Source organism: Aristolochia californica, unplaced genomic scaffold, assembly GCF_029961685.1.
Source record: "Aristolochia californica isolate CCGP_79_NKW_82.1479 unplaced genomic scaffold, dmAriCali1.0.hap1 SCAF_12, whole genome shotgun sequence".
In the NCBI taxonomy this organism is placed as follows: domain Eukaryota; kingdom Viridiplantae; phylum Streptophyta; class Magnoliopsida; order Piperales; family Aristolochiaceae; genus Aristolochia; species Aristolochia californica.
In genome coordinates this window covers 26,597,491-26,609,657 of record NW_027181793.1, presented here as the reverse complement: position 1 = coordinate 26,609,657, position 12,167 = coordinate 26,597,491, and the positions used below count along the sequence as shown (strand labels likewise).

Genomic DNA, 12,167 nt, shown 5'->3' with positions numbered 1-12,167 from the left:
TGATATGTCATACACATGTAAGATGAAATGGCTTTAATTCCTTCGATTGGTTATATGGCATGCTGATTTTGTACCACATAAGCAATCAAAGCTGACATGGCGTCTTGGACTATACACGTGCAATTGATCGATCAAAGTTGGTTTTTTTTTTTATATTAAGTTTGGAAGTTAGTTATTTTTGTTAATATTTGTTAAAAATATGTAATTTAGTAAAATTCCCAAGAAGAAATATGGAAACTAATGAGATTAGGGTCAATGGAAATATTGAAAATATATATAGATATATAGTTACATATATATTATTATATTTATATTTTTATTTCTATTTTCTTGTTTGGCTGTTTAAATTTTTTAATAAAATAAATTATACATATTAGACAAATATAAATTCAGAACTATATTTATATGGTTGATTATATAAAAAAAAATATAAATGTCATCTGTGAAGTCCTCTAATGGACAAAAGTTGATACAGTTAGTGAAAAGTAGAATTTGATCATTATCTTATTTTCACTAACTATTTTTGAAAATAATAATAGTTAAATTCTCTTTTTTTTTTTTTTTTTTTTTTTTTTTTTTCTATGAGTTCCAAACAGTCCCTTAAGGATTCCATCGAAAATCGGCTCTTGAGTTATGACACCAATTTCCAATTCCACTCAGCTATTGTGATAGTTCATAACATCTTTAAATCACCCTTTGGGGTACATACTTGTGCTATGTAATAGCACTTGTCAAGAAAACCATATGAAATGAACTTCTTTACCAAGAGAAGGGCATGAGTAATAAGTCTCTGCATTAAATATGGGTCGCCCCTTCCAATCACCAAAAATTACCGAGCTTCCAAGCAAAAATGCAAGAAAATAAATGAAATCTAGAGATCCTACCCATGAGATAAAATGAATTTAAGGGTGACTCTTAAGGTACTTCCCATAAGATAAAATGACTTAAGGGTCACTCTAATGGATCATTAAGGACAATAATTTTTACTTCAGAAATAACTTATTCCATACCTACATCAAACAAAAATTCAATTAAAAAAATGGTTTCTTTTTTATCATCAATCTTGGAAGCCCCTTTGTTATCCTTGTCCAAAGTACAAATGACTTCATAGAAAAACAAAAGCTTATGACACTCCTCTTTGAATCTCTAGCTGACATCAATTCATTTGAACTAGTTCTAAAGTACCTTTTAATTTAATAGAAGGAGAAGTAGAGAGAATGAAATAATAAAAACTCTAAATAAAGACCTGCCCTCCCTCCTGCTCCCCTCCTTTCGACAACGAGTGTATAACTTTCAATGATTTTTCCTAGTTATTATCAATGAAATTCATTTCAGGTAGAATAGTGTACATTTATGGATCAATTTTGAATTTCTTAGAAAATAAGTGTATAATTATAAATGATATTTTTTTTAGTTAATATTGAATAACATTTTCTACTGAGAATAGTATTCATTTACTAGTATTTTTGAATTTTATCAATAATAAGTGTATAATTATCGATGTTTTTTATTATTTTTTTGAGTTTTTTTTGGGGGAATAATTTTATCAAGAATAGTATATATTTATCGATGATTTTTTAATTCATCGAGAATAAATGTATAATTACCATATTTGTTGTTTTTTCTACTTATTCTCAGTGAAGTTAATTCCACCTGGAACAATTTACACTTATTGATGTTTTTTTTAATTTAATAAAGAATAAAATTGTTACTGCTATTTTTTTGCTTTTTCCTACTTCTTAAGAGAAATTAATTTTGCCGAGAATAAACTACATCTATCGATGATTTTTGAATTTCTCCAAGAGTAAGTATTATTACTGATATTTTTTTTCCTCCTTATTCTTGGAAAAAATAATTTCACCAAGAATCTTTGAATTTCATTGAGAGTAAGTCGTTTCTGGTATTTAGCAAGAATCTATTCCTTAACGAAATTCAAATTTTTTAGACAAATACAATTTTTTGGAGAAACATTTTGTTGGGATTAGTTCTTAGTTTTTGTCTCTGACATTCATGTGTGCTAAGAAATGTGGTTTTATTAGCCAAATTAATTTTGCCAAGAAAAAAATCAGGGAGAAAAGTAAATTTTCTTGTAGTGTACAATATGCTCCTTTAGGATAGGGTTCGAATCCACTTCTAATTTTGAAAGTTTTTATAACTAGGACTTGGCTCATTTTTCTTTTCCGGTTGCCTGAAGGATGACTCCTATTGTTTGTGGTTGAATCCTTTCTTCTTTTCACAATTCCTCTAGTCCTTGGATTCGAGTCCTACTCCCTGAAGAGTTCAAATCCTTCTAAAGGGGTCGACTCCTTTTGCTTATTTTGTCTTTCCACTTTTAGGGTTGTATCTTTTTATTTGATCTTCTTGATTTCTATGCATGCGTTTTACTCCCTTAGCACTTAATGTCTTTAATTCTCAAGCTAAAGTAGCTGACTTCTTACATGGTCAACTCCTTTTGCCTATTTTATCCTATCTTGCCTTTTCTATATGGCTATTTGCAAAATTATTTTTCTTTTCTCTTGTTGGGTCAAACGGTGTTGTTGGAATAATAGGATGGTGTGGTTTCTAGGATAAACTATTTTTCTTCTCTTTTGTATGGACTGTTAGAATCGATCATGGCAAGTCAAGAAGATATTGAGAAGGAACATGTATCCGATTTTGAAAAATAATGTAATTCTAACATTGAGAGGCTAAGAATTTCTAGATAATGATGGTGACTGCATTGATAGTATAAGATCAGCCTTATGAATACCAACTTGCTGAGGTGCCGATTGAACCCTTGGTGTGTGTGTGTGTGTGTGCGCATGCAGGGAGACACACCAATTTAACAATTAGTAACAAAGTGTTGGAAATGATCTTCATATTTTCAAAATTGGGTTGTACAAGTTGACTAATTATTTTAATAGTCAAATACTTTTTGAGGTAGAGCATCTCCACTCATCTGAGAGATTTAATCGAAAATCAATGCAAAAGTTGGAGTACTTATAGTGAATAAGTACTTTTTGGCCGTTTGGTCTATTTAATCATGTTTTTAATCAAATTTAATTATGCTTTTAAAGCTTTATCTGTTATGATTTTTAATTATGTTGCTTGAGATATTGAAGTGATTTGAAATGTTTTCCATATGGTAAAGAGAAAACACCCAATGTGAAGGAGGGGGAATATGATGGGACCGTTGCATGGATTTGACTGTAGTCATTTACTAGGTTGGGTGGTGGAAGGTAGAGTACTAGGAAGTTTGAACGGACATAATGTAATAAAAAAATGAGGATATAAATGATTACTACAATAATAATGACATAAATATAACATAATTACAATATAACTGTATAAGAAGATAATTATTTGTAGAGCCACGAATTTTGACATAATGCATTAAAAACAAGCATAATACAAATTTTAATTTTATTTTTAATATGAAACTAAAATAAGGAGCATTTTCAAACTAATCGTAGGACTAACATGTAAATTTTTAGATAAAATGAAAGCATAAATCATAACATTGTGCATAACACATAGAATGCTCGATCAAATTTTAGCTAAGGTAGTTGGGGACATCACTAGCCTTCCTCATAAGAGTCTTTTGTTGTTCATAGTATGGTAAATTCCCACGAGCATCTAATGTCTTGTATTTATCCTGTTAGATTCAACTGTGACTGTCTATTCAAAAGATTGTAATGTATATGTTAATATTATTATTGTATGCATCTCTCAAAGATTGTCGACTAGTATGTAGTGGGCTTTGGTAACAGAGTACAATGTGTGCACGTGAACTAATTATGTTAGTATAATATAAGGAGATGTTGTAGAAACTTCGACAAATATCTTAAGTTATAATCATACAATATTAAACAATTGCAAGTCTTTGACGCATGAGGTGCAGTCACGAACTCAATTGAATAATAAAGTTGGATGTGATCTGGGACTAATTTATGGGTTTTTATATTTTGGTTCAATACAAAAAATAGATAATTGTACATTAATTGTTTGTAAAATTATTTATTTCGAACATAGTTAGTGTTATTCTTTTTATTGGTGAGAAATAATTTAAGTTTGTGTGAGAAATAAAAGGAGATAAAATAGGAAAAAACCCCACTTAACTCGGAACAACTGTTTGATACTTTGCTCAGTTTTAGTATTTACTGGTAAGAGACAGGTGTCAACTAAACAGACACCTACGTCCTTAATTTCCAGCGAAAGTACAAAGGAGCCGGATTCTTCCTGTCATACCCTAACGGTTCCGGCCGTCGTCTCACACAATTTATTACTTACTTTCTGTAGCCTTTTGTCCTAATTTGTGTCTTTACTTATCATATTTATTACCTTTAATCCGTAACGTTTCTCTTTACCTTACTCTCGACCCCCCCCCCCCCCCCCCGTTCCCTTTCTAAAGCTTTTAAAAACGCCGCAGCTCTTCACTCTCCCTCACCACTTCGAATGGTGACCATGGAAGCGGAAGGTAATGCGTTGCAGAGCTCCGATTACGTGTTTTTCGACCAGGGTGAATCGTTCGCCGCGTTTTACCCCAGACCCGAAAACAGGATCGAGGGGTCCGACGAGTACTTGAAAGCTCTGGGTTTGCAGGCCCTCGAGAGTGCGAGAGCCAGCAGATCTCTGTCTCTCGTCGGGAATGGCTACCAGGCCGGAATCGTTGAAGAAGGAGTATTTACGGAACCCGTGGCCAAAGCAGACAACCATCTTCTTCTACCGAAGGACGAGGATCCTGATACCAAATCCGATGCAGCGACGTGTCATGTCAACCCTTTACCAGACGGAGAGGACTCCGAGGAGAATGATTATTATGGTTTTGATGAGGAGGATCTGTCCGTGTTGGGGGAGGAGAGCGTTACAGAGAAACTCAGGCTATTGGCTGACATGGCTGGGGTTGATGACAGCCAGCCTACTGACGTACTGCTCGCGGAGGTCATCACAGCTTTGAAAGATTTGGAAGAGAAGAGCTGGCTCTGCGGGTTCCCCTGGGACGAAGAACTTGAGTCGGTTTTGGGTTGAAGTTCAATGTATATGCGTTCCTAGTAAATCCATGTCGGCAGATCGTTTGGACGAAGTAATTATTATAAATAAAAAACTTTTTAAGGTATTGCTTAAGATTAACTCCTTGAGCGCTCTATTGAAAAAATTTGACCACTCGTGAGTTAAAAAAGGTTGTTATATTATTACTATGTAAGAAATACTCCTTCTAGAAATACTCATCATCACACGATTTTATATACTCCGAAATTGTTTGAGACCCCTTAATGGTATGTTTGAGTTACTCCTTGATCTGTTTGATATGATCACACGAAGAAAATCGATAAGAACACAAAAAATTAGTTTATTCTGACGAAACCATATAGTGTATTCAGGATGGATTGAGAGTGACAATATTATTGACTATCTTTGTGGCTGAAGAGACGGATAAGAACCATCAATGAAGTTGAGGGTATCATAATAAAAAATAATAACTTCCATCTGAACATTCCAGCCAAAATAATCGGTGGAGGTGAGTTTGACTGAATTGAGGATGTGGAGTACCGTAAGTGGTGTGTTTGGGTCATGGGCATATTGGGACTAGTGATTTGAGTATATTCAGGTATTATGAGTATAACTTGAGTTTTTGGAGCCTTTTTTTTTGACTCGCATGTGTGAGAGTCACACGTTCGCGTTCTTCTTCTTCCTAGGTTTAAATGAAATCAAACCTCGGATTAAACCGAAGGTCGGGGAGGAAAAAAATACATCAGAAGAGGGTCGGGGAATACCTGCGGGAAAGGAAGGGTGCATTCTAGCGCGGTACTGGCGACTGTGGGATGGCCCGCGATGGTCGCTGAGCGACGCCAACGGGAAGCTATTGTCGATGGTTGTAGTGGTGAGATACCGTCGACAGCACTAGGGGCAATGCGGCAACAGTGGGATCGTCGGCGGTGGTGGCTCGGGCAAGAGTTTAACAGAGAGACAACAAAAAGAAAAAAAAAAAGTAGTGGCTGCTGGTGTGGTTATTATAACTGCTAGTGCGGGGCATTGGGAGGCCGAGCAATGGCTCAGGTGCGGTCATCGGTGACTTTCGAGGTTCCGCTGGAGTTTTTTATTTGCCTCATAAGAAATATAAATTTAAAATTTTAAAAAGTAAAAACTTATGAAAAAGTTTAAAAGGAAAAAAACAGCTGAATTTTTTTAGCTACTCAAGATCTCTTTCTCGCTAGACACCGATGCGATAATCATCTTATCCCTTCATCCAGTCTCTACGTCTTTATAATTTCTTCTGAGTCTGTTGGGATGTCAGTAACTATGAGGAAGAATGGGGTAAAGAATCTCCAGTTTCTTTCTTCGGACACTATGCAAAAAAAGCTACTAGCAACAAATAACGGCGCCATGCACGATGTCCTCATCTGCTTGTCTGTCGATTCTTTTCATGTCTGATCTGGTGTTAATTAAGATAGCAATCCGTATCTTTCAGCAGCACTTGTGATCAGATCATGGAGCTCCTCCTCCGTCGTCGTCATCCCTTTCTTTACCTTTAAACCCAAAAAAAGCTTAACGTCAGCAGTTCAGATGAGTCACAGTCGATGCAGGCAGGGATGCAAAGAAGCAGAGTCTTAAAAAGCTACGATTCTCAGATACAGAATATATAATAATAAAAGTTGAACGCAACTACAGGTATCGGCGACCTTCTTTCTGATTCCAATCCAATCTGATATTCGCATTAATTCTACCTACGCAACCGTCTGTGGAGAAGACGGCCAAGAGAAGACAATCGAAGAGGATGGAAACCTATTTATTTGTATTTTATTATATAAAAATCTCGGTAGGAAAATGTTTTTTAAAATTCATTTAAAGCAAAGTTGCTAAAGGCAGGAATTGAGGCAGGGCGTAATGTCACATTACAATCCACGATTCCATAGGATGTAATTAATGGAATAATGGGGAAGAAAATGGGTGGGAGAAAGTTACTTTAACGAAGGAGGTACTGAGCATCTCTCCGGGCTTGGTTTCATTGACGACCACAGAGATTGTCTGGACATCCAAGCACTCGATCACGCGCTGCACGGCACCTGCAATCCCGGCCCCTCGTGTCCAGACGATCTTCACCACGAATCGTCTCCCCACCACCTTCTCCGTCTCCACCTGTCAATTTCCCAAAATCCCGTTTATATTCCTTCAGTATCTACCGAATTACATATCATAGAGGGTGCTTAATTCTTCTTCCAGGAAGGGAACTCTTACTCTGATAATGCGAGGCCTCCCGCCTTCCCCGGACGTTGAGCTCTGTGATAGTTCCTTCTCGATTTGCTCACTCTCCGCGTGGATTCTCTTCAGGTATTCGCAGGTGTCTTCCAGGATCGATCTCTCCTCCCTCTGCAACTCAAAACATCACGAATGCCTCGTGGGCAACTTAATTATATATCTGAAGTTTTAATTCCCGATCGGGATATATATACCAAGGCGGACGAAATAAAAATAAATTCAAAGACATGGACAGACTCTAAAATCATATCGTCGTTTTGTCTGAATTCTTCTTGGGATAAAGGAAAGGTGGAGCTCCCAAAATCAAGAATTTAAACAAAAAGGTCTACCCGGCCATTTCATGTCTGACTCGATTCAAAAAGAATTCATATCGGAATAAAATATAATTATCGGAATTTTTCTGTGACGATCGATTGACTTCTGTCACTCATAAGTTTGACCCAGATGAACAAAGAAGAAAGAAGAAAGACGAAAGAATGTAATGTGCAGATATCTCAAGTACTTTTTCAACCTGATTTATGTTCGGAACGAGCGTCTGTAGAGTTTGCAGTTGCCGAGCGACCCTCGATGGGCTCCCTTCCAAATCGTCGTCCGAAGAACTGTCACTCCCTCTGAAAGCCATCTTTCTGGCTGAAGAAGATCGCTGCCAATGGAGCGAGAGTTTATATGCTGGTTGGGTACTTTTTTTTTCTATTGCCTCCTCCTTTAACTTGGTTCTTATATAGATGGAATTCTTAAATTTTATATTTACTTTTTTTTCTTTTTCTTTTCTTTTGGAGACAATTGAGAGCTCGTGCATTAATCTTAATTTTCCTACGATTCTCTTTTTTCTCTTCATTGATCTTCATGATTATAATTCCCTCGAGAACTGGTAGCTGTGTGTGGAGAGACTAACCCATCTTGAGTTTACAATTACTGGAAGGGCGGTAGCATGTCGTCATCCATCTAACTCTGATATTTTGTAGGTCCCTTCTGCTCCACTTTTGGTCCTTTTTCGTGTCCATTCCAGTAAATTTAGTTTAATAATGGGAGGAAAGAGACGGGGATTCCATGGCCACCTGCATCACACGAGACATGCGTGGGAGGTGGAAAGCTGCCGAAGCAGGCTGTTTCTGTCATCTTCCAACAAGACTCCGTCCGAGTCCGAGTCTGAGTCTGACTACAGTTGGAGTTTTCGCCATTTTGCCAGTAAATTGCTGTCACATGGGATCTCGACCGCACTGCAGGCAGAAGTTTTGCCACTGGCATCAGTCGTTTTGTTGTTTCTTTTTAGTTCTTTGTCTTTTGAGTAGCAACCACGGAAACTAAAAAATCTCAGTTGTGGGCGTTGCGGCAGTCATGGTGGATTGCATTGATTCTTCCTTAGCACCGGCAGGCAACAAGACTCCAAACGTTTTTCCTCGGGAATAATTAAACAAGATCGAATCCTGACTAATAAATCCAATTCGTCCTAGTTCCTACACATTCAGATCTCCATACCAGACCTTCTTTGTCCCAACAAATTCTGCTCAAAAGAGAAGGAGAACACATGTGGGATCATTCCACTCTTACTGTGCTCCGTTCAAGTGTTGGAGAGATGGAATACACGAGAAAAGAATGGGCATGCGATTCAAAAACACGAGAAAAGAGTGGGATTAGAAGGTCACCTTTCCCATCCATTTTTATTCTCTTTCCCAGAAGCAGAAGCAGAAGCAGAAGCCGAAGCAGAAACTTTGGGAGGGATTCTCCTCCCTTGGTTAATTAATCTGGGGACATGAACTAATAAAAAATCTGCAATTCACGGACGGAGTTAGTGAAGACGGACATGACTTTGATATTTTCTTAAACAATATCAAAGAGATCTTATGAAGGTGACATTGTAGGGAACTCGCAGCACCTGATGAACGCTCCAAACTCTCCAGAAAATTTTCAAATAAGATATATCTTTTTGTTTGATTGTTGGTAGCATTAGTTAGCTAGAGTTAATTAACTCCGTTGCTGCATTAACTTGATGACCTTCTAGAACAATATTTTAAATTGATTAATATTCCTTGTCTGCCCCTTTCTAGATACCTTTCTTTTGGTCAAAAAAGTTTCCAACCAAAAGACTTAGGTATTTGTGCCAAAAAATAGGTTATCCACCAATATTTTATTCTCAACTATACCTCGATTTGTCCATGAAACACAATTTACTCACTATCGACATTCGCGCTCCTCATAATTGGGGCCTAGTGAATACATTAGATTAGTAGTAACTTGTAAGAGGTGGGCATTGACACACTAATATAGTCACTTCCAACCGATTGGTATCTCCTACCTCGATTGGTCCATGAAACACAATAATCTATCATTAGTAGATGTAATAAAAAAAAATCTAACCAAATAATATATATTAACTCTATAAGCATAGATTTGGAAATAGAAATAGTTACATATATTTGATTTTTTAAATTTAGATGAATTAAATAAATAAAAAATAAACTATAAGAATAACAAATTAAGAGTACCTACCAATAACTTCAAAAGACATTAGCCTCTAAATTCATTTTAAGCAATATATACATTATTACAATATTTAAAATAAACCTCCACCCAATCTTTACATCTTCATTAATTCGGTTTTGATTCTCGATAGCATCAGATTCTAATATTTGTATAATAAACAGGTTTTCTTAATAAATAAAATTGAGAAAATATCAAAGCTTGAAAAAAAAAATAAAGGATTAAAGAAAGAAATATCAAAATAGAAAGAGTGGAACAAATAATATGAAACATTGAAGTTTCTCAATGTATAAAGACAAGAAAATTGAAAAAGACAAACTTATAAAAATTAATAAAATAATATTACCTAAAAATGTATATCTAAGTCGATAACATTAGATATATAATTTATTATACATTAATGATATCTTATTAGTATTATTATATAATATATTAAGGATTAATTAATTTATAAATAACATAAAAATGACATTAAAAAGGAAAGGAAAATACAAATAATAGAATTTAATAAATATATTTAAATTTAAAGTTTCTTAATAAATAAAGTCTTGAAAAATTTTAAATGCCTAAACCTAAGGCAATTAATCTAAACACTAAATAAACTAAAAAATAAAGAAGGTAGAAGAGTGAATAAGTAAATTAATATAAGATATTATTATTATTTTTAAATAGGAAAGACGATAACATTAAATATATAATATATTTGGAAAATATTTGTTTATAATATATTCTTAAAGATATAATATATGATAAAAAATTTAATAATTAAAGATATCAACTTAGTTACTATTTTTGAAAAATATAAGATTTAAATTTTCTTAATAAGTGAAGTTGTGAAATGATTAACAAGACTCGAAGAAAATATAGGAAAAAATTAAAGTTGTGAAACAATTTAAAAGTTTCAAAGAATAGATAAGAAAAAAAAATCAAAGTAATGAAACAATTTAAAAGACTCAAAAATAAGAAAATATCAAAACACTAAGGATGAAACATATAATATGGAACATAGAAATTTCTCAATATGGATATTCTTAACGATATCATATATAATGAAATAATTTAATTAAATAAAATAATTAAATTATTACTATCATAATTTATTATTTTAAAATATAAAATTTTAATAAGTGAAAATTTGAAATAATTTAAAATGATAAAATATAAAAAATAATTGAAGTTATGAAATAATTTTTAATGCTAAAATATCGGAAATAATGAAAGTTGTGAAACAAATTACAAGACTGAAAAATATCAAAAAGTTAGTATGGAATAAATCATATACAAATATCTCAGTAAATAAAGTGATGACAATTGAAAAACATTACCTTATAAAAATTATTTCTAAAAATTGGAATAATATTTGATATATTATATATTATACATTAATGATATCTAATGTAATACTACACTCTATATTTATATTATATTATGAAGAAATTTTTTAGAGAATTTTTTAATAAGAAATATTATTAACATAATATATATTATAATAATAAATAGTATATCAATATGGAAATTTTATAAATCATTAGCCCGGACACCAATATGTATCTTTGTATCAGCCACTACTGATAAAGATTTAATATTATTTAATGGTTAATAACAGTTGTATTATTAATAAAAGTAAACATTGTAATAATAATTAGTATATTAATATGAAATAATATAAATTAATAGCTTTGGCACCGTTTTGTTTTTTATATTATTAGTAAAACATATTTAATATATTCAATATATATCTCTGATGATAGATTTTTATATATCCTTGATAAAAATAGGAATTAGATAAATGATAAGTAAGCCAATAAAATATGACAAATGATATATAATATAATAAATAATAAAAATCACAGAAATTAAGATTTAACATATCATATTATTAATGCTATCATATATATTATATGGTTATGAAATTAATGATATGTATATGAAATTAATTTCATCAAGTTATGAAAATAAAAATAGATTAAATTATAAAAATGAATAGCTAATTTAATATTATACATTAATAATATTATTATCTTACTTTGATATATTATTATTATATATTAATTTTATATTGTATACATCAAACTTATATGTTTTTAAATAATCTATTGATATGTTGTGAGAATTAATTATGAATATAATTTATATTTACAATATGTTTATGTTATAATATATAAATGTATTGCACATTGATGATATCTTAATAATTGTTGGAAGATAGGGTTCAAGCTCATACGACCAAGGAAGACCCACATATCCAAGTGTATTAGAAGATGGACCCAAGCCCATAAGACCAAGGAAAACCATGCATCCAAGAGATATAGAAGATGGGCTAAAGGCCCACAAATCAAGGAAAAGGCCCATAGGCGCACATACAATGATGACAGGATGGTAAATAAAAAGTCATCTCATAGATATGGCATTGTTGTAATTAGATTATAGTTCTATGGTTAAAATACTAA

General features: G+C 33.1%; 1 protein-coding gene across 1 annotated transcript; it reads right to left on the bottom strand.

Annotated features, from left to right (window-relative positions):
• Window positions 1-6,094: 6,094 nt before the first annotated feature.
• Window positions 6,095-7,858, bottom strand: LOC137946792 (uncharacterized). Its single transcript, XM_068793090.1, has 4 exons — window positions 7,748-7,858; window positions 7,216-7,347; window positions 6,943-7,116; window positions 6,095-6,506 (listed from the first exon to the last, which is right to left on the bottom strand). The coding sequence occupies exons 1-4, from the start codon at window positions 7,856-7,858 to the stop codon at window positions 6,423-6,425; spliced, it is 501 nt and encodes a 166-aa protein (XP_068649191.1). The 3' UTR covers window positions 6,095-6,422.
• Between the last annotated feature and the right edge of the window lie 4,309 nt (window positions 7,859-12,167).

Coding starts and splice junctions, on each gene's coding strand:
- LOC137946792 (XM_068793090.1), bottom strand. CDS start 7,858: ATGGCTTTCAGAGGGAGTGACAGTTCTTCGGACGACGATTTGGAAGGG. Junction 7,117..7,215: donor GGAGGCCTCGCATTATCAGA/GTAAGAGTTCCC, acceptor GGAAATTGACAG/GTGGAGACGGAGAAGGTGGT. Junction 6,507..6,942: donor TCAGTACCTCCTTCGTTAAA/GTAACTTTCTCC, acceptor TTGGGTTTAAAG/GTAAAGAAAGGGATGACGAC.